Source organism: Octopus sinensis, linkage group LG29 (genome assembly GCF_006345805.1).
Source record: "Octopus sinensis linkage group LG29, ASM634580v1, whole genome shotgun sequence".
NCBI lineage: Eukaryota > Metazoa > Mollusca > Cephalopoda > Octopoda > Octopodidae > Octopus > Octopus sinensis.
This window is the reverse complement of record NC_043025.1, coordinates 10,976,834-11,001,833: the sequence shown is the minus strand read 5'-3', so window position 1 is coordinate 11,001,833 and position 25,000 is coordinate 10,976,834. Positions and strand designations below refer to the sequence as shown.

Below are 25,000 nucleotides of genomic sequence, written 5' to 3'. Positions count from 1 at the left end.
CTGTTGCCAGCGCCGCCCTGACTGGCCTCCGTGCCGGTGACACATAAAAAGCACCAATCGATCGTGGCCGTTGCCAGCTTCGCCTGGCACGTAAAAAGCACGTAAAAAGCACGTAAAAAGCATCTGCCAGATCAGATTGGAGCCTAGTGTAGCCTTCTAGCTTCCCAGACCCCAGTCGAACCGTCCAACCCATGCTAGCATGGAAAACGGACGCTAAACGATGGTGATGATGTACTGTCAATTTGGGTAGCTGGTCCCTCAATTGGGTCAACATCTGGAAGATTCTCCTCCTCCCATTCATTCTCCACATTCAGCAGTCTTTCATAATGGTGTTTCCAAGCTACTTTCTTAACAGAATCATTAAATGCTAATGCACCATTACCCATGCGGACACATTTCTCTCCCATGACATCACGATTTTCTCTCACACACTGTCTTGCAATCCGAAAGACTTCAGTTCTTTGGTTCTCATGTCACTGAACATATACGATATATATATATCTACACTCTCAGAATGGTTGGCATTAGGAAGGGCATCCAGCTGTAGAAACTCTGCCAGATAAGATTGGAGCCTGGTGCAGCCATCTGGTTTGCCAGCCCTCAGTCAAAATCGTCCAACCCATGCTAGCATGGAAAGCGGACGTTAAACGAGGATGATGATGATGATGATGATGCATATATTTAGATTTATATGCATGTATATATGCATATATATATATATATATATATATATATATATATATACTATTTGTATATATATGTGTGTATGCATATATATATATATATATATATATATATATATATATATGCATACACACACACACACATACACATATATATATGATAATTTTTCCTTTTAGCCCGTTCTAAAGTTACATAGCAATTCCAACGAAATAACAGTCACGGGAAATTTAATAAAAATAAATTTAACGCCGTTCGCTTTTCGTCGTATTCCGGTTCATTTCTTCGGGAGGGGATTTTTTATTGTCGATCACCGCCTCTGACTTTCCTTATACTTCAACCGAACGAGAGTTCCTGTGCATGTGCTCTGAGAGAAGAGAAGCGAAGAAGCTGAAAGGCCTCGAATAGAAGAGATGGAAGATGATATTGTCTCTGAAGAAGATTTATTGGTCAGACATCGTAAAGAGAAGAAAAATCTCCAAGGTATATTCAGCAAAATTCTTTTCACCTCTTTGGCACGACTTGGGGTTTGGGTCTGGGTTTTAAGTAATAAACTTTCTGTCAAAGGTTTTGAGAGGTTTAAGGTAAGCCCAGGCTTCGAAGGGACACTTGTGGTAGTCTGGGGTCTGCTAGTGAACATTAGTGAATATAATGAACTGTAATGAGTTAGAAATTAGTTTATTTGCGAGGAAGTATAAAGAAAAAAATGGTATTACTTGAGAACAGTGCTCCCGGTGCGTGCACTCGCGTAGTCGCGCTAGCTAGTCGTGACTAGTCGATCCTTACTTTGTGTTTTTGTGTGTTATTTACTTTGTTTAAAAACAAATTTTTGGTATTACTAGATAACAGTGGTCGCAGTGCGCGCACTCGCACATCCGCGCTAGCTAGTCGTGACTAGTCGATAGTTACTTTGTGTTTTTGTGTGTTATTTACTTTGTTTTAAAAAAAATTTTTGGTACTACTAGCGAACAGTGGTCCCAGTGCGTGCACTCGCACATCCGCGCTAGCTAGTCGTGACTAGTCGATCCTTACTTTGTGTTTTCGTGTGTTCTCTTTTTACTTGTTTCAGTCATTTGACTGCGGCCATGCTGGAGCACCGCCTTTAGTCGAGCAAATCGACCCCGGGACTTATTCTTTTTGTAAGCCCAGTACTTATTCTATCGGTCTCTTTTTGCCGAACCGCTAAGTTACTGGGACATAAACACACCAGCATCGGTTGTCAAGCAATGCTAGGGGGACAAACACACACACATATATATATATATATATACGACAGGCTTTTTTCAGTTTCCGTCTACCAAATCCACTCACAAGGCCCGAGATATGGTTGGCCCGAGGCTATAGTAAAAGACACTTGCCCAAGGTGCCACGCAGTGGGACTGAACCCGGAACCATGTGGTTGGTAAGCAAGCTACTTACCACACAGCCACTCCTCTTATTTGTTTAAAAAATTATTTATTTTCTTTTATTTACTTTGCTAGGTAGTCGTTGTAGGATCGACTAGCTAGCGCGGGTACGCGAGTGCGCGTACCGGGAGCGCTGTTCACAAGTAGTACCAAAAAAAATATTGGTAATTTCGTACTCGACGTTCGTAAAATCGAATTTGCTTTATTTTCAATTTCATTTTTTAATTCCAAATTCGATTTCGGTGCCTCGTGGATGCCTTGCTGCCCCTCTCTTATTGTGAAACCCAACTAAATCCTTACAAATCATCAGATAATTAATGAAAGGTATGCAATTACGACACTGGTTTGATCTTTGCCAAATTATTGTTTGGTGTGTCCGCTGTGGCTTGTTGAAGAATTCTCACATGTGCCCAAGGCGAAACACTTTTTTCAAAATAAGTCTAACATTTCCCTCCACTTTTTACTCGCTGTTCGTAGTGTGTTCCAATCATAATTATGAAATATTTTATTGAAATAAACTTTTTGGTACGTCAAACTGGAAATTACCGAAATTGGTTTAAGAAATTAAAAAAAAAATCTAGCGTAACTTCGGTATATGTACCGGTGTAAGTACCGGATACATTTCAAGAAAGTGTTTTTTTTATAAGGGCACAGAAATTGTGTCTAAAGCCAGCTGGAGACAATGATCTCCTGGGGCTACAAGCTACAGTAACACCCCGCCTTCCTTTGTGGTTAGCCATATTGAGATGGCTTTTATACTTTACATGAAATTTAGTTTCACAATTATTAGATTATATCAACCCCAGTACTTAACTGCTACTTATAAAAACCAATGAGGGAGCCTCTAAGTAGTTTTAGTTATAGAAATTAGAAATATCAACCTAGCTGAAGACGATCTCCTGGGGCTAAAAAGCTACAGTAACACCCCCACTTTGTGGTTAGCCATATTGAGATGGCTTTTATACTTACATTGTTGAGCGGTTACTGTTTACATCTCGCTCTGAGATTTGTTATTGTTTTTTTTATATATGGGGGGTTAGAGTTAGGGTTTGTGTTAGGGGTGGGTGAAAAGGGTTTCTGTTATCTTCAGAAATGTAAACAAAGTCACGTGTGTACATATACCGAAGCATCGCCAAAAATCTTCCGAAGAGAGATAAGCGTAATAATAGCTTATTTTATACAGTGCTAAGGTGCACTACAAGTCACAAAAGAGCTAAAAGTGGGGACAGACAGCAAACGTATAAGTCAAAGACAGAGAGGGCTGGAAGTGCGTGCACAGTACACAGATTAAAATACTGTTTACCAACCTATTTTCCCCAGGCCCCAATTTAACTTTTCAGAAAAATGTATGCCTCACCGGTGTTTGGGAAAAAAACCCAACTTTATTCTTAATATTTAATCACAATTTTAAGTTCTGAGTTCAAATTCCGCTGAGGTCGACTGTGGATTTCATCCTTTCAGGGTCAATAAAATAAGTATCAAACCGAAAGATCCAACATCTGCTTTTCATGCTAGCATGGGTTGGACGATTTGAGTGAGGTCTGGCGAACCAGATGGCTGCACCAGGCTCCAATCTTGATCTGGCAGAGTTTCTACAGCTGGATGTCCTTCCTAACACCAACCACTCCGAGAGTGTAGTGGGTGCTTTTACATACCACCGGCACGAGGGCCAGTCAGGTGGTACTGGCAATGGCCACGCTCAAAGGGTGTCTTTTACACGCCACCTACACAGGAGCCAGTCCAGTGTCACTGGCAACGACCTCGCTTGAATGTTTTTTCACGTGCCACCAGCGCAAGTGCCAGTAAGGCGGCGCAGGTAACGGTCACACTTGAATGGTGCTTTTTAAATGCCACTGGCACAGAAGCCAGTCAGCTGCTCTGGCAGTTACCACACTTGGATGGTGCTCTTAGCGCTCCACTAGCACGGATGCCAGTCATTGAATTTGATAGAGACAGAACATGGCGGTTATGCTGGACTTGTGGAATAACTATCTCAAGGAGTAGGAAAAGGGTAGGAATTCAGTGATTATTTTCTTCTGTGAAAAATATTTACTCTTTCTCTTTAACTCTTTTACTTGTTTCAGTCATTTGACTGCGGCCATGCTGGAGCACCACCTTTAGTCGAGCGACTCGACCCCGGGACTTATTCTTTGTAAGCCCAGTACTTATTCTATCAGTCTCTTTTGCCGAACCGCTAAGTTACGGGGATGTAAACATGCCGGCATCAGTTGTCAAGCAATGCTAGGGGAACAAACACAGACACACAAACATATACACACATACATATATGAGTGGCCAATGCTGGACCCACCTGGCACCTGTGCAGGTGGCACGTAAAAAGCACCCACTACACTCGCGGAGTGGTTGGCGTTAGGAAGGGCATCCAGCCGTGGAAACACTGCCAGATCAGACTGGAGCCTGGTGCAGCCCCTGGCTTCCCAGACCCTGGTCGAACCGTGCTAGCGCGGAAAACGGACGCTAAACGATGATGATGATACGACGGGCTTCTTTCAGTTTCCGTCTACCAAATCCACTCACAAGGCTTTGGTCGGCCTGAGGCTATAGCAGAAGACTCTTGCCCAAGATGCCACGCAGTGGGACTGAACCCGGAACCATGTGGTTGGTAAGCAAGCTACTTACCACAAAATCATTCTTTGATATTTTTGCCTTCCTCTCCAATTCTGTGCACTTTTCCAGTTTGCCGGCCTTAATGAAATATTAAAGCATGGCCTAAATACTGCAGGCTTCCCTTCCCAACTTAAACCAGCAGGGCTAGACCAAAGGGATGGTAAAAGGCCTGATGGTATGATCATTTTGCTGGCGATGAGCTGGGAGAAACGTTAGCATGCCAGGCGAAATGCGTAACCGTATTTCGTCTGCCGTTACGTTCTGGGTTCAAATTCCGCCGAGGTCGACTTTGCCTTTCATCCTTTCGGGGGTCGATAAATTAAGTACCAGTTATGCACTGGGGTCGATATAATCAACTTCATCCGTTTGTCTGTCCCCTCTGTGTTTAGCCCCTTGTGGGTAGTAAAGAAATGGGTATTTCATCTGCTGCTACCTTCTGAGTTCAAATGTAATCGACTTAATCTGTTTGTCTGTTCTTCTTTGTCCTCTCTGTGTTTAGCCCTTTATGGGTAGTAAAGAAATAGAAATAGGTATTTCGTCTGCCGTTACGTTCTGAGTTCAAATTCCGCCGAGGTCGACTTTGCCTTTCATCCTTTCAGGGGTCGATAAATTAAGTACCAGTTACGCACTGGGGGTCGATGTAATCGACTTAATCCGTTTGTCTGTCCTTGTTTGTCTCTCTGTGTTTAGCCCCTTGTGGGTAGTAAAGAAATAGGTATTTCGTCTGCCGCTACGTTCTGAGTTCAAATTCTGCCGAGGTCAACTTTGCCTTTCATCCTTTCGGGGTCGATTAAATAAGTACCAGTTATGCACTGGGGTCGATATAATCGACTTAATACCTATGTCTGTCCTTGTTTGCCCCCTGTGGGTAGTAAAGAAATAGGTATGATAATTTTGCTGTTCTGAGGCAGTAGGCCCCACATGTGGGATGCCACATGCCGTGACACCTCCAGCTTAGATCCAAAGGATCAAGTATTTTGTACTAAAGATAATTTGGTTTAACCCTCCTGCTAAACATTTTTGTTGGGATGCTTCCATTACAGCTCAGGTCCAGAAGATCAAGCATTCTGTGCCAAAAGGGGACAAAAAGCGCAAAAAGGAAGCTACAGATGAGATTGCCAAACTTGAAGAGGATTTGAAGAAGAAACACGAAGAGGAATTAGCCAAGTTGGTGGCATCTTCAAATGAAAAAGAGGTAAGTGTGGTGGTCAGTGTTGTTTGTACTGTTGTTAGTGTGGTGGAGTGTGACTTAGTTTTCTAGAGATCACAGGAATGTACCATTCGAGTGCTAGGGTTCAGCAGTATTGACTAAACACCTCAAATTTACTTGTTTACTTGTACTTGTGGGGACATTCACCCTAGGCGGGTTGAGTCGGCTTCTTCTACTCATGGAAGAAGTTTCGTGGGAATATGTGGATTTCACAAGCGGTCCCCAACAATCCTGCATGTAGAGACATCCTGTTTGCTGCAGATTGTCCGCAGATGCAGGGACAGAACGACTGAGGATCCGCCGGTTGCTGAAGCAGACACTCCGAGGATTTTCACCAGAGCCCCATTTGCGGGTTGTGGCCCTAATACCACTCAGTGTCAGACCAATCCGCCTTGGGTGGCCCTACCAGGAACTGAAGTTCCTGACGGCATAGCTCTGACACTACCCGTTGCCAGCATCCCCACCACGGTGAGGAGGGGATGGACTTTGGGGACACAAACATACACTCCAAGGATTTTCACCAGAGCCCCGTCTGCCAGGTTGTGGCCCTAATACCACTCGGTGTCAGATCAATCCGCCTTGGGTGGCCCTACCAGGAACCGAAGTTCCCGACGGCATAGCTCTGACACTACCCGTTGCCAGCGTCCCCACCAAGAAAGAAAATATAATGATGGTAAGGAGGGTGATGAAGGCAGATGTGGTGGGCAGCAGAACCAGAAGCAAACCTCGGTTTGTGTGAATGGCTGGACGGATGGAGTGAGAGAGGCAAGAGAGTTTATAAATGATAGGAAAGCTTGGAGAGTGTTTGTGGACGGATGAGTGAATTTGATGTTGCTCAAAGGAGTACAGGACCAGCGTATGCTGTCAGGCCCTGTTGCTGATATTGGGGGTTGCGTTCTATGCCTTGACCTGAGCATAGAACAGGGCTTGCCTCTTTGAGCTGGGAAATGAATGGAATGCCTGGTGTGTGTCTAGTTGTGGCCACCCCCTCCTAAAAAATGGGGAATAGGCCTGGGTATATAAAAAACAAAGATGATTATTATTATTATTATTTTTATTTTATTGCCCAAAAGGGGCTAAACACAGAGGGGACAAACAAGGACACACAAAGGGATTAAGTCGATTACATCGACCCCAGTGTGTATCTGGTACTTATTTTATTGATCCCGAAAGGATGAAAGGCAAAGTCGACCTCGGCGGAATTTGAACTCAGAACGTAGAGACAGACGAAATACCAATAAGCATTTCACCCAGCGTGCTAATGTTTCTGCCAGCTCGCCTGGTAGCTTATATGACGAAACCCCTCAACTGAGGGCATTGAGGATTAGTAGCGAGGAAGGTGACCTCATATCAAAATAAACAGCACATGATCTTACAGATGGGGCCCAGTTAAAATTTTTTTCAGGTTAAGAAGCCTGCTCAAAAGGTCCTTGAATGAAAGTTATTTAAGGACGATGAAAAAATGCTTGTTGTAAAGAGTGTGTGCTGCGTTTGAAAATTGTTCTGTTTGAGTTGCTCTTTTGAATTGTGAACCATTTTTATTTCTCCTTTTTCTATTGTCAGTCGGTGGAGGAAGTTGGGAAAGGAATATCCAAGCTGACCACTGATGGTGACGATAATGAACCGACAGAGGAAGTCCGAAAAATATCGAAAGCCCAAAAGCGTAGGGTAAGTTTCACTGAATCCTTGTGGTCCTTCCCTTGTTGTTGTTTAACCCCAGGTCGCTGCTGATCCAGCAGACCTATGATCAATAGTGTCCCAAGCATGATCATCCTGTCTTGTATTCAGACATAGTGTATCTTGGACTACACTCTGTAATGTATCCTTCCTGGTAGCTGCCGTTTAGCCCCAGGTCAGTCCTGATCCAACAGACCTATGATCAAAGATGTTCCAGTTGTGACCATCCTGTCTTTTATAGAGACAGTGTGTCTAAGACTACATCATCTATTGTGTCTGGCCTTGTTGTTTAGCCACATGTCAGTTCCAGATGTGACCATCCCATCTTTTATATAGACACAGTCTATCTAGGACTACATTAACTAATGTGTCATTCCTTGTTCTTGTTTAGCCCCAGGTCAGTCTTGATCTTGCAAACCTATGATCACAGATATTCCAACTGTGACCATCCTGTCTTTGATACAGGCATAGTGTGTCTAGGACTACATTATCTAATGTGTTCTTGTTGTTTGGCATCGGGTCAGTCCTGAATCAAAGGCGTTCCAGCTGTGACCATCCTGTCTTTTTTATTCAGACATGGTTGGCATTAGGAAGGGCTTCCAGCTGTAGAAACTCTGCCATATGAGATTGGAGCCTGGGGCAGCCATCTGGTTCACCAGTCCTCAGTCAAAATCGTCCAACCCATGCTAGCATGGAAAGCAGATGTTAAACGATGATGATGATGATGTGTATCTAGGACTCTGCTATCTGATGTGATCTTCTTCTCTATGATCACAGATATTCCAACTGTGACCATCCTGTCTTTGATACAGACATAGTGTGTCTAGGACTACATTATCTAATGTGTTCTTCCTTGTTGTTTGGCATCGGGTCAGTCCTGAATCAAAGGCGTTCCAGCTGTGACCATCCTGTCTTTTGTACAGGCATAGTGTATCTAGGAATATATTATCTAATGTGTTAGGGTTAGGGTTGTTGGCATTGGGTCAGTCCTGAATCAAAGGTGTTCCAGCTGTGACCCTCCTGTCTTTTTTATTCAGACATGGTTGGCATTAGGAAGGGCATCCAGCTGTAGAAACTCTGCCAGATTAACATTGGAGCCTGGGGCAGCCATCTGGTTCGCCAGTCCTCAGTCAAAACCGTCCAACCCATGCCAGCATGGAAAGCGGACGCTAAGCGATGATGATGTGTATCTAGGACTCTGCTATCTCATTTTAATACAGCAGAGTATAAGTTAAAGGAGATTTGGCTGCTATTTCTAGGATACTCAGCTGTTCTGTATGTAGATAAGATTTTCCCCGCCTGTTCAGTAAACACATGTTTGTTATAATTGTTGTTGGTAAGTGCCTTACTGGCACTTATGCCTGTGCTAGTAGGGTGCCAGGAACACCATCTGAGCGTGATCGTTGCCAGAGCAGCCAACTGGCTTCCGTGCCAGTGGCACATAAAAGGGCATCATTCAAGCATGATCGTTACCAAAGTCGCTTCACTGGCACCTGTGCCGGTGGCATGTGTAAAAAGATTCTAGCGAGGTCATTGCCAGTACTGCCAATCTGGCCCCCATGCAGGTGGCATGTAAAAAGCATCCACTACACTCTCAGAGTGGTTGGCGTTAGGAAGGGCATCCAGCTGTAGAAACTCTGCCAGATCAGATTGGAGCCTGGTTCGCCAGCCTTCAGTCATTCGTCCAACTCTGCTGTCAGCATTGCTCCCTCGGGAGAAGAGGGAAAGTGCTTGTCTGCACTCCTCCCTCCATTCCCCCAACTTGGGTCTCTGCGTGATCCATGTACCTAAGTCTACAAGGGACTTTAACTTTGGGAAGAACTGCTCGGTATGCGTTGACCACACCTGCTCACCATTCAGGTGACATCAGAGATGTCTCAGCCTCAGCGTGTGCTTGAGCATCATTAGCCAGGGCATCCCCAGCCCACCCTTTAACGGTTTCTGGCAACAGATGGAGGCCTCACAAGTGGAGTTTTACCTCTCCACAAAAAGTGGAAAAGGATCCACTCCAACTTGGTTAGCCACAAACCGGGGCAAGGCACGACGGATGTTAAACGATGATGATGATGAAGTTGCAGGCATGGCTGCGTGGTTCAGATGTTCACTTGCCAACTGTATAGATCTGGGTTCAGTCCCACTGCCTGTCACCTTGAGCAAGTGTCTTCTTACTCTCGCCCTCGGCTAGCCAAAGTCTTGCAAATAGATTTGAGTGCAGCACATTATGTAAGTGCTTTCTACTCCCATCTGACCAAATCCTTGTTGGCAGATGGAAACAGAAAGAAGCCTATAAATCACTCACATCACTTAATTTTTCAAATTATCTCTATATATAGGTGCAGAAGTAGCTTGCTTACCAACCACATGGTTCCGGGTTCAGTCCCACTGCGTGGCACCTTGGGCAAGTGTCTTCTACTATAGCCCCGGGCCGACCAAAGCCTTGTGAGTGGATTTGGTAGATGGAAACTGAAAGAAGCCCGTTGTATATATGTATATATATATATATGTATGTGTGTCTGTGTTTGTCTCCCAACTTCGCTTGACAACCGATGCTGGTGTGTTTACGTCCCCCGTAACTTAGCGGTTTGGTAAAAAGAGACTGATAGAATAAGCACTGGGCTTCCAAAGAATAAGTCCTGGGGTCGATATATATATATATGCAACAGGCTTTATTCAGGTTGTCTACCAAAACCACTCACAAGGCTTTGATTGGCTGTGGGGGCTATAAAAAGAAGACACTTGCCCAAGTTGCCGTTAACCGACTAACGGCAGTGCCCCAGCATGGCCACAGTCTAATGAATGAAGCAAGTAAAAAATAGAAGATATATTAGAGAAAAATTCGACAGAGGAGTGGCTGTGTGGTAAGTAGCTTGTTTACCAATCACATGGTTCCGGGTTCAGTCCCACTGCGTGGCACCTTGGGCAAGTGTCTTCTGCTATAGCCCAGGGCTGACCAAAGCCTTGTGAGTGGATTTGATAGACGGAAACTGAAAGAAGCCCGACGTATATATGTATATATATATATATGTATGTGTGTGTGTGTCTGTGTTTGTCCCCCTACCATTGCTTGACAACCGATGCTGGTGTGTTTACGTCCCCGTCACTTAGCGGTTTGGCAAAAAGAGACCGATAGAATAAGTACTGGGCTTACAAAGTATAAGTCCCAGGGTCGATTTGCTCGACTAAAAGGCGGTGCTCCAGCATGGCCACAGTCAAATGACTGAAACAAGTAAAAGAGTAAAAGAGAGTAAAAGAGAGAGTATTAAAATAATGATGATGATGATGCTGTTGCTGCTGATTGTTGTTGTTGTTGTTATGATTTACCAATTCCGTTCTCTCTCCCCCCCCCTCTCGCCTGTGAAGGACAAGAAAGCTGCTGAAGAGAAGGAACGCGAGAGGAGACTGAAGGAGCAAGAACTGGAGAACCTCCATGGCGACCGTCATCTGGAGTCGGAGAAACTGCGCCAGATCCTGGAAGACATGGACTTGTGTGTACATGAGGTAAATATTGAGTTGAGGTGGGGAGGGCACGACTGGAAAAAATGGAAAAAGAAAAAGATTCTTTATTTAAGAGATGAGGAATTCTGTACATTCTTTACATTTCACGGATATTTGTCCTCATCTTGTTTGTTGTTAACACAACGTTTCAGCTGATATACCCTCCAGCCCTCATCAGGTGTTTTGGCGAAATTTCAAACCTGGGCTCTCATTCCTAAGGTATTTTAATGTTTCGGCTGATATACCCTCCAAGCCTTCTTCAGGTGTCTTGGGGAAATTTCGAACCTGGGTTCTCATTCCTAAGGTACTTTTTGTAATTATTATTATTATTCCAGTTCTATATTTAAGAGATGAGGAATTCTGTACATTATTTACATTTGACGGATATTTCTCCTCATCTTGTTTGTTGTTAACACAACGTTTCAGCTAATATACCCTCCAGCCCTCATCAGGTGTCTTGAGGAAATTTCGAACCTGAGTTCTCATTCCTAAGGTATTTTGTGATGTTATTATTATTCTCATGGGCATATGGCATAGTGAGCACAGGCTACTCACCCCAAGATTCTGAGTTCAATTCCAGGCAGTGAATGACGACGATGTCACAAAATACCTTAGGAATGAGAACCCAGGTTCGAAATTTCCTCAAGACACCTGATGAAGGCTGGAGAGTATATCAGCCAAAATGTTGTGTTAGCAACAAACAAGATGAGGACAAATATCCGTCAAATGTAAACAATGTAAATAAGCATGTTTTTCTCTGATATTGTGCAGTGATTGTTTTATTGAAGGAAACATGGCACTAAGTTGTTATTAACTCTTTAAGCGTTCTGATTATTCTATCAAATGTATTGCTCATTTATTTATCCACATTGTTTTTTTGATGTTATTATTATTATTATTATTCCAGTTCTATATTTAAGAGATGAGGAATTATTTACATTATTTACATTTGACGGATATTTGTCCTCATCTTGTTTGTTGTTAACACAACGTTTCGGCTGATATAACCTCCAGCCTTCATCAGGTGTTAAGGAAAAATAGAAAAATATTAGATTTATAAGACCTAAAATTCACTCCATAATTGCCCACGGGCATATGGCGTAGTGGTTAAGAGTGCGGGCTACTAACCCCACTATTCCTAGTTTGATTCCAAGCAGTGACCTGAACAACAACAACAATAATAATAATAACAATAACAATATATGCCCTGATGCAGTGGCTCTCATGGCTTCTGATCTTAACTGATTGGAAGTGTTATCATGTACATTGTTTTGTCTTGGTATAAAAGATGGGCTACAGCAAATATTCTGCTCAATACCACAGATTTGCTTGTCAGTTGTTTGACCTTAACCAGTTGAGCATGTCCCTTAGTGGCTGACGATATGTGCATCTCTGATCACGAGCAGAAGTAGTTGGGGAGCATCATAGCCATGTGTTGAGAGGGATTCTTTGAGGTTTGAATAATTCACCTCTGGAAACATGTTTCGTTTGACATCCTTAAACAACCCTTATAAAGGGACCTTTTGAGCAGGATGGGTTACTTGATTAGAAGAAAATTCTAACTGGGCCCCACCTGCAGTCATGTGCTGTTTATCTTGATATGAGATCACCATGTCATGCACAGATGGTTGTGATGCATGTGCCTGGTGTACCCTTATCAGACGGGTAGTCATGATGAGTATACTGGGCTTCGTATATTTTACCCTAGTGTCACTTTGATGGCATGAACTGCTCTCTCACTCAGTAAGAATCATTAGCACATTGGAGAAATGCTGAGTGGTATTTCATCCGTCTTAAGGTTCTGAGTTCAAATGACGCTGCAGTCAACTTTACCTTTCCTTTCAGGGTCAATAAATTAAGTACCAGTGAAACACGGGTTGATGTAATCAACTTATCCCGCCTTCTCCCAAATTTCAGGCCTTGTTCCTTTAGTAGAACAGATTATTATTTTTATTATTATTATTATCTCTCTCTATATAAACAGCAAAATGTCTGTGTGTGTGTCCTTTATACAAATCTATAATTTTTCAGTTAGAGGGCTCGCACTTTCTATGGTCATTTAAAACTGTCCAAGGGTGGTCGTGCACATCTTTACATTTCCCCAGTCACACCGCAAAGCCATTAAAAAATCAAAAGAAGTGACTTTCTTGTGGATTTTCTATCCAAAATCCAATCAAAATGCCCGAAACTTGATACGTGAATTCAATGCCAGCTAGCTGTATGGGATTGGTCAGAGATTTGGAGAGTACTCGCGTGTATGTGCGCACGCACACAGCTGTATATGCATGCACTAGCATGCATATCCATGCATATATCTTTAATTAATATACTTTAATTAATATCCATGCATATATCTTTAATTAATATACTTTAATTAATATCCATGCATATATCTTTAATTAATATACTTTAATTAATATCCATGCATATATCTTTAATTAATATACTTTAATTAATATCCATGCATATATCTTTAATTAATATACTTTAATTAATATCCATGCATATATCTTTAATTAATATACTTTAATTAATATCCATGCATATATCTTTAATTATTATACTTTAATTAATATCCATGCATATATCTTTAATTAATATACTTTTTCTTCTTACAGATTCCTTCAGATGGCAACTGGTGAGTATTTCTTGTATAATTTTTGCGTATATGTAGTGTATGCCCCATACATTTCTGGTATGTCTGCTCCTAAACCATTCCTGCATAGGTATGTGGTTAAAAAGCTTGCTTCCCAACCAAATGTTTTCAGGTTCAACTCCACTGTGTGGCACCTTGGGTTAGTGTCTTTAACAATAGTTCGTCAGGTGTTATTTAATTCTGTCTGATGAATTTCTAATAGGAAATTTCTTACATGTTTATCCACCTTGTACAACTTAGTAATTCCTATAAGCAAATGAAACCTGTGTAATCTATATCTATAAAAGGCAGTGTGTGTGTGTATGTGAATGTACTTTATGCCTGTCCACAAATTAGCACGCATGTTGCTCCAATTTTAGGAGGACATTGGTCACGACCATGGCTGTGCTTTTGTCAACTTATTTTTCCCCGAAGTACCCCTGGATAGTGGTAAAAATAGCTTTTCAGCCATAACTTTTACCAATTTTCATGTCGATGAAATCTGTAAGTTTGCTAACATGAGTTAAGTCCCATATCTTATAGATTAATTCACAAACAGCTGGGCTGGGAACTTAAACTCCAATTCCTTCATCCAGAGCCAGCACCTCTGCACTGAAAGTTAACTGTAAGAACAATCTTTATTGAGCTGTTATGGAGATAAAAAGGCAGATAGACACAAGTAGGCTTGAGACATATGTTTTCTTAGAGAGCAACATACTGTTTACATATACTAAAATACAAAGAAAACAAAACGGGAAAGTTATATAATGCCTTATCTCAACAGCTGTTTCAAGGCAGCCATTACTTATGTAATAACCACATTGATATATATTATGCTCATGAGGTGATAGATGTTGCACTATAAGTTCTGACAAATTTTAGATGTTACTTGCATGACACAAACACATCTATGATATCATATGCATATTATGTATGAATGTTGTTATTTACATAGGTTGAGGGTGTCTTGAAACAGCTGTTAAGATGAGACTTTACATAATTCTTCTGATCTGTTTTCTTTCTCCTTTATTCAATCATCAATATTTTGTACTCTATATGAATATGCACCTCAAGCCTACCAGTGGCTATATGTGTTTGTGTGTGTGTGTGTATATATATATATATATATATATACACACACACACACACGTGTGTCCCCATATAAATATCAGTATGACACCTACACTCTACTACTACCATTTATTAACCCACCCTTCTATATTTCTCTTCCACTAGCCTCTACAATGCTATTTGTCATCAGCTGGCTCTGAAAAACATTCAGGTAAGTTTATTAACAATATTAATGTCATCATTGGTATTATAAGCCCATACATATATATATATATATATATATATATATATATATATATATATATATATATCTCTAGCCAAGCAGTTATTCTATGCTGAGGAAGGGAAATAACCCAGAAACCGCGGTCCGCAGATATTGCTTTGTGCTGAGTGGGGATGCTAAACTTCCCTGTTTGAAAATTAAGTACCAGTTGTGTACTGGGGTTGATCTAATTGACAGACCCCCTTCCAAAATTTTGGGCCTTGTGCCTAGAGTAGAAAAGAATATAATTATTAAGGCGGTGAGGTGGCAAAATCGTTAGCACACTGGACGAAATGCTTAGCAGTATTTCATCTGTCTTTACGTTCTGAGTTCAAATTCCACCAAGGTTGACTTTGCCTTTCATCCTTTCGGGGTCGGATAAAGAAGTACCAGTTACGTACTGGGGGTCAATGTTATCAACTATCCTATTTCCCCAAATGTCCGGCCTTGTGCATGTAGTAGAAAAAATTATCATTATTATTATTATTTTTATTAAGGAAACAGTTGATAGTCTTGTGGTATTTATGCACCCTACAGCCACTACATCACATCTCTCTCTTCCTCTGTACCCAACAGACGTGCAACTACTCCACCCTTCGTACCCAGACTGCCAACTATATGCTGTCTCATGAGAATGACTTCTTGCCATTCATGACAACCAAGAATTCGGATTCACTCTGTACAAGTGGTAAGTCTTTTGTTTCTATGTACTATGTGTGTGTGTGTTTGTGTTCCTCTGTATGTGTATATGTGTATATACATATATATACACAGTCAAAATGTGACCATGTGTGTACTGTTGGCGATTTTTTTTTCCTCCGTCTTCCCTTCTCTGGATCTTTCCTTTTCCTATGTTTCTGACAAAGAGCTCCGCTCGAAACATTAAACCCTCCTTCTTTCCTGAGCGTCCAATAATACTATACTTGTTCCACATCCTCGTGTTGTTGTGTTTTCTCTTTGTATTTTCATGTTTGGATTAACTATATATATGCATATATTGGCCTGCTCGCTTAGCCAGCGGGTGGCATCATTCAAAGGCTAAAACAATGCAAACGCATTGTGACCAGCGATGTGTAACAACATCTGATGGTCTGGTCGGTCACATGATCACATGATATCATCATCATCATCATCATCATCGTTTAACGTCCGTTCTCCATGCTAGCATGGGTTGGACGGTTCGACCGGGGATCTGGGAAGCCAGAAGGCTGCACCAGGCTCCAGTCTTATCTGGCAATGTTTCTACAGCTGGATGCCCTTCCTAACACCAACCACTCCGTGAGTGTAGTTATATATATATAATTATTATTAAAATTATAATTTAGGGTATCTAAGAGATACCTCCACACTGGAAATAGCAGTCAAAACTTGACTCTAAAACCACATTAAATGTTCATAGAGCACCGGCACAATGGTATATATGTGTAATATTCCAATACCCTATGAGTAAAGTCCAAAAGTCCAACAAAGTTTAAAATGGGTCCTTCCAAACATAGAGTTTATACACGATGTAAGATTCCCTTAGGAGTGAGCTCCAGCAGTTTTTCCCCTTGTTCTTGATGGCTTGGGATAAAAAGTGGCCCTTTCTCATCTTGTATGAGGAATACCAAACGTCTTCATGTACAACTTGTCTGATAAGAAACTCAGACACTCCCATGTTCCTGGTAAGGGACCTGAGTGACTTGGAGGAGGGATCGTTGTCAATCATGGCCAGGATCTCGCCAATAAATTCAGGGGTTCTTTTCTTATCAGAACGACCAGAGTGAGTTTTCCGAGCTGCTGTACCTTTGTAATTACCTATTTCTTTACTACCCACAAGGACAGACATAGGTATTAAGTCGATTACATCGAGCCCAGTGCGTAACTGGTACTTAATTTATCGACCCCGAAAGGATGAAAGGCAAAGTCGACCTTGGCGGAATTTGAACTCAGAACGTAACGGCAGACGAAATACCTATTTCTTTACTACCCACAAGGGGCTAAACACAGAGGGGACAAACAAGGACAGACAAACGGATTAAGTCGATTACATTGTTTTCAGTGCATAACTGGTACTTAATTTATCGACCCCGAAAGGATGAAAGGCAAAGTCGACATCGGTGGAATTTGAACTCAGAACGTAGCGGCAGATGAAATACCGTTAAGCATTTTAACCGGCGTGCTAACGATTCTGCCAGCTCACCGCCTGAATTACCTTTGTAATTACCGTTAGGCTCCTCCAACTCTCTCCGAATCCTCAGCTCTGTCCTCAGATTAACACCCAAACACTCTGAAATGTTCATACTGGAGCTTCCAGCATGAATGCCAAGCAGTACAGAATGCCATTTCCAAATTCTGGCGTGGTGCTTGGCCCCCGTGCCGGTGACACGTAAAAGCACCGTCCGTTTCGTGGCCGTTTGCCAGCTCTGTCTGGCCCCCGTGTTGGTGGCACGTAAAAGCACCATCCATTCGTGTCCGTTGCCAGCCTCGCCTGGCCCCGTGCCGGTGACACGTAAAAGCACCATCCGTTCGTGGCCGTTTGCCAGCTCCGTCTGGCACCTGTGCGGGTACCACGTAAAAAGCAACCACTACACTCACGGAGTGGTTGGCGTTAGGAAGGGCATCCAGCCGTAGAAACACTGCCAGATCTGACTGGGCCTGATGAAGCCTTCCAGCTTCACAGACCCCAGTTGAACCGTCCAACCCATGCTAGCATGGAGAACGGACGGTGCCCAACTGACCCTACTATACTGTGTAGTCGACAAAATCAAAGACAAACAATACACTTGCATGAAATTAGTGACGATTTACCCATGGCACTCAGTGTAAATATAAAAACGAGGGGAGGGGGTGCTGGGAAGTTCCTGGTTTTAACCCCTTCGTTACTCTTTTACTTGTTTCAGTCATGTGACTGTGGCCATGCTGGAGCACCACCTTTAGTCAAGTAAATCGACCCTCAGGACTCATTCTTTGTAAGCCTAGCACTTATTTTATCAGTCTCTTTTGTCAAACCACTAAGTTACGGGGACATAAGCACACCAACATCAGCTGTCAAATGATGTTGGGAGGACATACACACACACACATTCATATATATATATATATACACATATATACGATGGGCTTCTTTCAGTTTCCGTCTTCCAAACCCACTCACAAGGCTTACTGTATTTATTTTGAGATGCTCTGTGTTTCTTTCAATTAATTTTAAATATAACAAAGAATTTAGTAAAATAACTTAGTTATTATTAAGCTAGTGTTAGGAACATAGATTGTGACTAAGGTTTGGTGAGAGATTTTAATTCAGAACTTATGAAAACAAGACATTTGTACTACAGAGTCAGAGGTGGTATCAAAAGGGTTTAAATCATCATGGTGACTTTAACCCCTTTGTTACCATATTTATGTTGAGATGCTCTGTGTTTTATTCAATTAATTTTAGTGTTAGGAACATAAATTGTGACTAAGATTTGGTGGAAGATTTTAATTCAAAACTTAATGAAACAAGGCACTTGTACTACCGAACCAGAGCCAGTTTCAGCCGGGTTGGTATCGAAAGGGTTAAAGGTATTGCAAAGGGCCTGGTTAGAGGCCCAACCATCTGAGTTCTTTTACAGGGCTTAGAAAAACTGAAGGACTGCTGCAATAAGTGTGTGAATCTGAAAGGGGAATACGTTGGCCTGGTTGGAAAGGTCTGGAGGCCCAGACTTCTAAGTTCCTTTACAGGGTTTAGAAAAACTGAAGGCCCCCTGCAATAAGTGTGTGAATCTGAAAGGGGAATATGTTGGCCTGGTTGGAAAGGTCTGGAGGCCCAGACTTCTAAGTTCCTTTACAGGGTTTAGAAAAACTGAAGGACTGCTGCAATAAGTGTGTGAATCTGAAAGGGGAATACGTTGGCCTGGTTGGAAAGGTCTGGAGGCCCAGACTTCTAAGTTCCTTTACAGGGTTTAGAAAAACTGAAGGCCCCCTGCAATAAGTGTGTGAATCTGAAAGGGGAATATGTTGGCCTGGTTGGAAAGGTCTGGAGGCACACACTTCTAAGTTCTTTTACAGGGTTTAGAAAAACTGAAGGCCCCCTGCAATAAGTGTGTGAATCTGAAAGGGGAATACGTTGGCCTGGTTGGAAAGGTCTGGAGGCCCAGACTTCTAAGTTCCTTTACAGGGTTTAGAAAAACTGAAGGCCCCCTGCAATAAGTGTGTGAATCTGAAAGGGGAATACGTTGGCCTGGTTGGAAAGGTCTGGAGGCACACACTTCTAAGTTCCTTTACAGGGCTTAGAAAAACTGAAGGTCCCCTGCAATAAGTGTGTGAATCTGAAAGGGGAATATGTTGGCCTGGTTGGAAAGGTCTGGAGGCACACACTTTAAGTTCTTTTACAGGGTTTAGAAAAACTGAAGGTCCACTGCAATAAGTGTGGGAATCTGAGTGGGGAATACGTTGGCCTGGTTGGAAAGGTCTGGAGGCCCAGACTTCTAAGTTCCTTTACAGGGCTTAGAAAAACTGAAGGACCACTGCAATAAGTGTGTGAATCTGAAAGGGGAATATGTTGGCCTGGTTGGAAAGGTCTGGAGGCCCAGACTTCTAAGTTCCTTTACAGGGCTTAGAAAAACTGAAAGCCCACTGCAATAAGTGTGTGAATCTGAAAGGGGAATATGTTGGCCTGGTTGGAAAGGTCTGGAGGCACACACTTCTAAGTTCTTTTACAGGGTTTAGAAAAACTGAAGGTCCACTGCAATAAGTGTGGGAATCTGAGTGGGGAATACGTTGGCCTGGTTGGAAAGGTCTGGAGGCCCAGACTTCTAAGTTCCTTTACAGGGCTTAGAAAAACTGAAAGCCCACTGCAATAAGTGTGTGAATCTGAAAGGGGAATACGTTGGCCTGGTTGGAAAGGTCTGGAGGCCCAGACTTCTAAGTTCCTTTACAGGGCTTAGAAAAACTGAAAGCCCACTGCAATAAGTGTGTGAATCTGAAAGGGGAATACGTTGGCCTGGTTGGAAAGGTCTGGAGGCCCAGACTTCTAAGTTCCTTTACAGGGCTTAGAAAAACTGAAGGCCCCCTGCAATAAGTGTGTGAATCTGAAAGGGAATATGTTGGCCTGGTTGGAAAGGTCTGGAGGCCCAGACTTCTAAGTTCCTTTACAGGGCTTAGAAAAACTGAAGGTCCACTGCAATAAGTGTGTGAATCTGAAAGGGGAATATGTTGGCCTGGTTGGAAAGGTCTGGAGGCACACACTTCTAAGTTCTTTTACAGGGTTTAGAAAAACTGAAGGCTCCCTGCAATAAGTGTGTGAATCTGAAAGGGGAATATGTTGGCCTGGTTGGAAAGGTCTGGAGGCCCAGACTTCTAAGCTCCTTTACAGGGTTTAGAAAAACTGAAGGTCCACTGCAATAAGTGTGTGAATCTGAAAGGGGAATATGTTGGCCTGGTTGGAAAGGTCTGGAGGCCCAGACTTCTAAGTTCCTTTACAGGGTTTAGAAAAACTGAAGGCCCCCTGCAATAAGTGTGTGAATCTGGGAGGGGAATATGTTGCATAAAATCATAATTAAACTGATCCTCCTCTATTTTCTTTTGTCCCCATTGTGTATGTGGTTGTTTGTATCTTTTACGACTAAAAGTCTTCGGTAAGGTTGACATTGTTCTCTCTTTACTCTCTACTCTTTTACTTGTTTCATTCATTTGACTGCGGCCATGCTGGAGCACCGCCTTTTGTCGAGCAACTCGACCCCGGGACTTATTCTTTGTAAGCCCAGTACTTATTCTATCGGTCTCTTTTGCCGAACCGCTAAGTGACAGGGACATAAACACACCAGCAATGCTTGGGGGACAAACACAGACACACAAACATATACACACACATATATATATATATATATATATATATATATATATATATATATTATATATATATATATATATATACATACATATATACGACTGGCTTCTTTCAGTTTCCGTCTACCAAATCCACTCACAAGGCTTTGGTCGGCCCGAGGCTATAGAAGATACTTGCCCAAGGTGCCACGCAGTGGTACTGAACCCGGAACTGTGTGGTTGGTAAACAAGCTACCTACCACACAGCCACTCCTGCGCCTCTGAGTACATTTTTTTCTCTGTTTTCAGAAGAATACCAGAAAATCTGTAAAGACATTGCTACAACGCCTGCCTGGGGTGGACAGATAGAGGTGAGTGTATATTGTGTTTGACATTATTGTCATTTAGTGTTTTCCATGCTGGCATGGGTTGGACGGCTTAGATTGGAACTGGTAAGCCAGGGAGCTGCTCCAGGCTCCAGAGTTACAGCAGAGTGGACTGGGACCGTGTGAAATGAAGGGTCTTGCTTAAGAACACTATGTGCCTCAAACTGATGACTGCCAGATCACAAGTGCGCTTTGTTTTGTTGGCACTCCGTTGCTTATGACGACGAGGGTTCCGGTTGATCCGATCAGCGGAACAGCCTGCTCGTGAAATTAACGTGCAAGTGGCTGAGCACTCCACAGACATGTGCACCCTTAACGTAGTTCTCGGGGAGATTCAGTGTGACGCAGAGAGTTTCAAGGCCGGCCCTTTGAAATACAGGTACAACAGAAACAGGAAGTAAGAGTGAGAGAAAGTTGTGGTGAAAGAGTACAGCAGAGGCCATTGCGCCTCCATGATCACGAGTGCAACATTTTAACAACTAGGTCATGTATCTTCATGTATATATGATATACTAGCAGTATCGCCCGGCGTTGCTCGGGTTTGTAAGGGAAATAATTATATAAGCATTTTTAGGGAGTTACTTCCCTTATAGATGCCAATTCGGGCTTTCTTAGCCATTTTTGTTTTGGTGTCTTCAAGCCATGAAGTCGTTGTTCTAAAAGAACGCTGGTCTCCTTGACAACGCTTTACGACGTTGATTTCCTTACACTCCCTTCCCCACAGCTTCACGAGGGAGGGAAGAAGGGGGAGAAGCAAACAGGTGCAGGTGTGACCATGGACGCCAACTCCGCCGCCATCGACACACGAAAAATTATGCATTAAAATGGAATAAAAAATGATGTTAAATTATTTTTAAAATCGTAGAATCATCGTAGACGCACGCTAATAGCCAGACGGGCTCGATATTAATCACGACTATAAGATACCCGAATTTGGTTAAACTGCACCGCAAAATGTGGGAGTAGTTAGGAATCTAAATCGAAGGGGACAGACAGACACACAACTACAGTTTATATATATAGATATGTATGTATATGTATGTTCCTACTCTTTTACTTGTTTCAGCCATGCTGGAGCACCCCCTTTAGTCGAGGAAATCGACCCCAGGACTTATTCTTTGGAAGCCCAGTACTTATTCTATCGGTCTCTTTTGCCGAATTGCTAAGTTATGGGGACGTAAACACACCAGCATCGCGGTTGTCAAGTGCTGGTATGGGGACAAACAGACAGACACACATGCACTCACAGTAGAATAAGAAATAAAAAAAAAAAATCCATGGTACATTATTATATATTTTAAAAAAGTAGGCGCAGGAGTGGCTGTGTGGTAAGTAGCTTGCTTACCAACCACATGGTTCCGGGTTCAGTCCCACTGCGTGGCATCTTGGGCAAGTGTCTTCTACTATAGCCTCGGGCCGACCAAAGCCTTGTGAGTGGATTTGGTAGACGGAAACTGAAAGAAGCCCGTCGTATATATGTACATATATATATATGTGTGGCTGTGTTTGTCCCCCCTAGCATTGCTTGACAACCGATGCTGGTGTGTTTACGTCCCCGTCACTTAGCGGTTCGGCAAAAGAGACCGATAGAATAAGTACTGGGCTTACAAAAGCATAAGTCCCGGGGTCGATTTGCTCGATTAAAGGCGGTGCTCCAGCATGGCCACAGTCAAATGACTGAAACAAGTAAAAGAGTAAAGAGAGAAATGGCTTTTCTGATAAGTTTACATCGGAGTCCTCTTTTGTAAACTTACAAGCATCGAATTATTAAAGTGGAAAAATTATCAGAAAATCCATTTCTATTCATTTTGTGGCTGTGTGGTAAATAAGTTCCTTACCAACCACATTTTGGGCAAGTGTCTTCTGCTATAGCCCCGGGCCGACCAAAGCCTTGTGAGTGGATTTGGAAGACGGAAACTAAAAGAAGCCTGTCGTATATTTGTATATGTATATATATATGTGTGTCTGTTTTTGTCCCCCCAACATCGCTTGACAACCGATGCTGGTGTGTTTATATCCCCGTAACTTAGCTGTTCGGCAAAAGCGACGAACAGAATAAGTACTAGGCTTACAAAGACTAAGTCCCGGGGTCGATTTGCTCGACTAAAGGCGGTGCTCCAGCATGGCCACAGTCAAATGACTGAAACAAGTAAAAGAGTAAACTTAGCGGTTCAGCAAAAGACACCGATAGAATAAGTACTAGGCTTACAAAGATCAAGTCCCGGGGTCGATTTGCTCGACTAAAGGCAGTGCTCAAGCATGGCCACAGTCAAATGACTGAAACAAGTAAAAGAGTAAACTTAGCGGTTCAGCAAAAGACACCGATAGAATAAGTACTAGGCTTACAAAGAATAAGTCCCGGGGTCGATTTGCTCGACTAAAGGCAGTGCTCAAGCATGGCCACAGTCAAATGACTGAAACAAGTAAAAGAGTAAACTTAGCGGTTCAGCAAAAGACACCGATAGAATAAGTACTAGGCTTACAAAGAATAAGTCCCGGGGTCGATTTGCTCGACTAAAGGCAGTGCTCAAGCATGGCCACAGTCAAATGACTGAAACAAGTAAAAGAGTAAACTTAGCGGTTCAGCAAAAGACACCGATAGAATAAGTACTAGGCTTACAAAGATCAAGTCCCGGGGTCGATTTGCTCGACTAAAGGCAGTGCTCAAGCATGGCCACAGTCAACTGATAGCAATGCATATTTCTTTTTTGCTATGGTAAACTTAATTTGATTTCCTTTAAAGGAGAATGTAAAACCATTTATGATTCCATACTTTACTCCAGTATACTGTCACAGCATTGTATTTCTTACATAAAACCATACAATTTTCCCTACAAAACCACTTTAAAATATCTCTTTCTATATAAACGGCAGTTTGTCTGTCTGGGTGTCTGTCAGGTTGTACCCTTACCCTGACCACGGCTTTCAACCAATTCTGATGAAACTTGACACACACATAGCCCAATGTCATAATTCAAAACTAACGCAGCGAAAATTTTGAGAAGTTCCCCCAGTTCTGAGAAAAATCGATAAATTCGACATGGGGTCGAGAATCTAAGCTTTTTATATGCAACTCATTTTCTAACAGCTAGGAACATCGTATACACAGAAGTATTCGAGTGAAGAGAAGACATTGCAACCTACACATGCGCCTTCGTTCCCTAGAGGGAAAGAACTAGATTGGGATTAGTCGTTGCCTACTAGGGGCTCTTACATACCCGGGCAACGCCGGGCTATGCTGCTAGTCTTCCAATAAATGTATGATGAAACCTACTAAAATTGTTTTGTTTTTCCTACAAAATATCCTTGTAAAACAGGGTTCTTATGTGAGGGTGTGTTCAATGTGCTGGCTGTGGAGGCGCAATGGCCCAGTGTTTAGGGCAGCGGACTCGCGGTCGTAGGATCGCGGTTTCGATTCCCAGACCGGGCGTTGTGAGTGTTTATTGAGCGAAAACACCTAAAGCTCCACGAAGCTTCGGCAGGGGATGGTGGTGATCCCTGCTGTACTCTTTCGCCACAACTTTCTCTCACTCTTACTTCCTGTTTCTGTTGTACCTGTATTTCAAGGGGCCAGCCTTGTCACACTCTGTGTCACGCTGAATATCCCCGAGAACTACGTTAAGGGTACACGTGTCTGTGGAGTGCTCAGCCACTTACACGTTAATTTCACGAGCAGGCTGTTCCGTTGATTCGGATCAACCGGAACCCTTGTCGTCGTAACCGACGGAGTGCTTCCATTCAATGTGCTGGCTAATACTG

General features: G+C 42.7%; 1 protein-coding gene and 1 long non-coding RNA gene across 2 annotated transcripts in view; one reads left to right on the top strand and one right to left on the bottom strand.

The window, feature by feature from the left end:
• Positions 1-1,005: 1,005 nt before the first annotated feature.
• The window catches only part of LOC115226106 (deubiquitinase OTUD6B), a 33,876-nt gene continuing 9,881 nt past the window's right edge, over positions 1,006-25,000 (top strand). The window contains exons 1-8 of the mRNA XM_029797090.2: positions 1,006-1,164; positions 5,759-5,910; positions 7,489-7,593; positions 10,963-11,100; positions 13,716-13,735; positions 14,969-15,014; positions 15,642-15,753; positions 21,165-21,226. Of these exons, the coding sequence (XP_029652950.1) occupies positions 1,095-1,164; positions 5,759-5,910; positions 7,489-7,593; positions 10,963-11,100; positions 13,716-13,735; positions 14,969-15,014; positions 15,642-15,753; positions 21,165-21,226 (705 nt within the window). The 5' untranslated portion in view covers positions 1,006-1,094. The remainder of the gene's footprint in view (positions 1,165-5,758; positions 5,911-7,488; positions 7,594-10,962; positions 11,101-13,715; positions 13,736-14,968; positions 15,015-15,641; positions 15,754-21,164; positions 21,227-25,000) is intronic.
• Positions 3,032-21,583, bottom strand: LOC118768398. The gene is made up of 3 exons (XR_005004210.1): positions 21,425-21,583; positions 17,634-17,637; positions 3,032-3,043 (listed from the first exon to the last, which is right to left on the bottom strand). It is a non-coding gene; the product is annotated as an uncharacterized LOC118768398 (long non-coding RNA).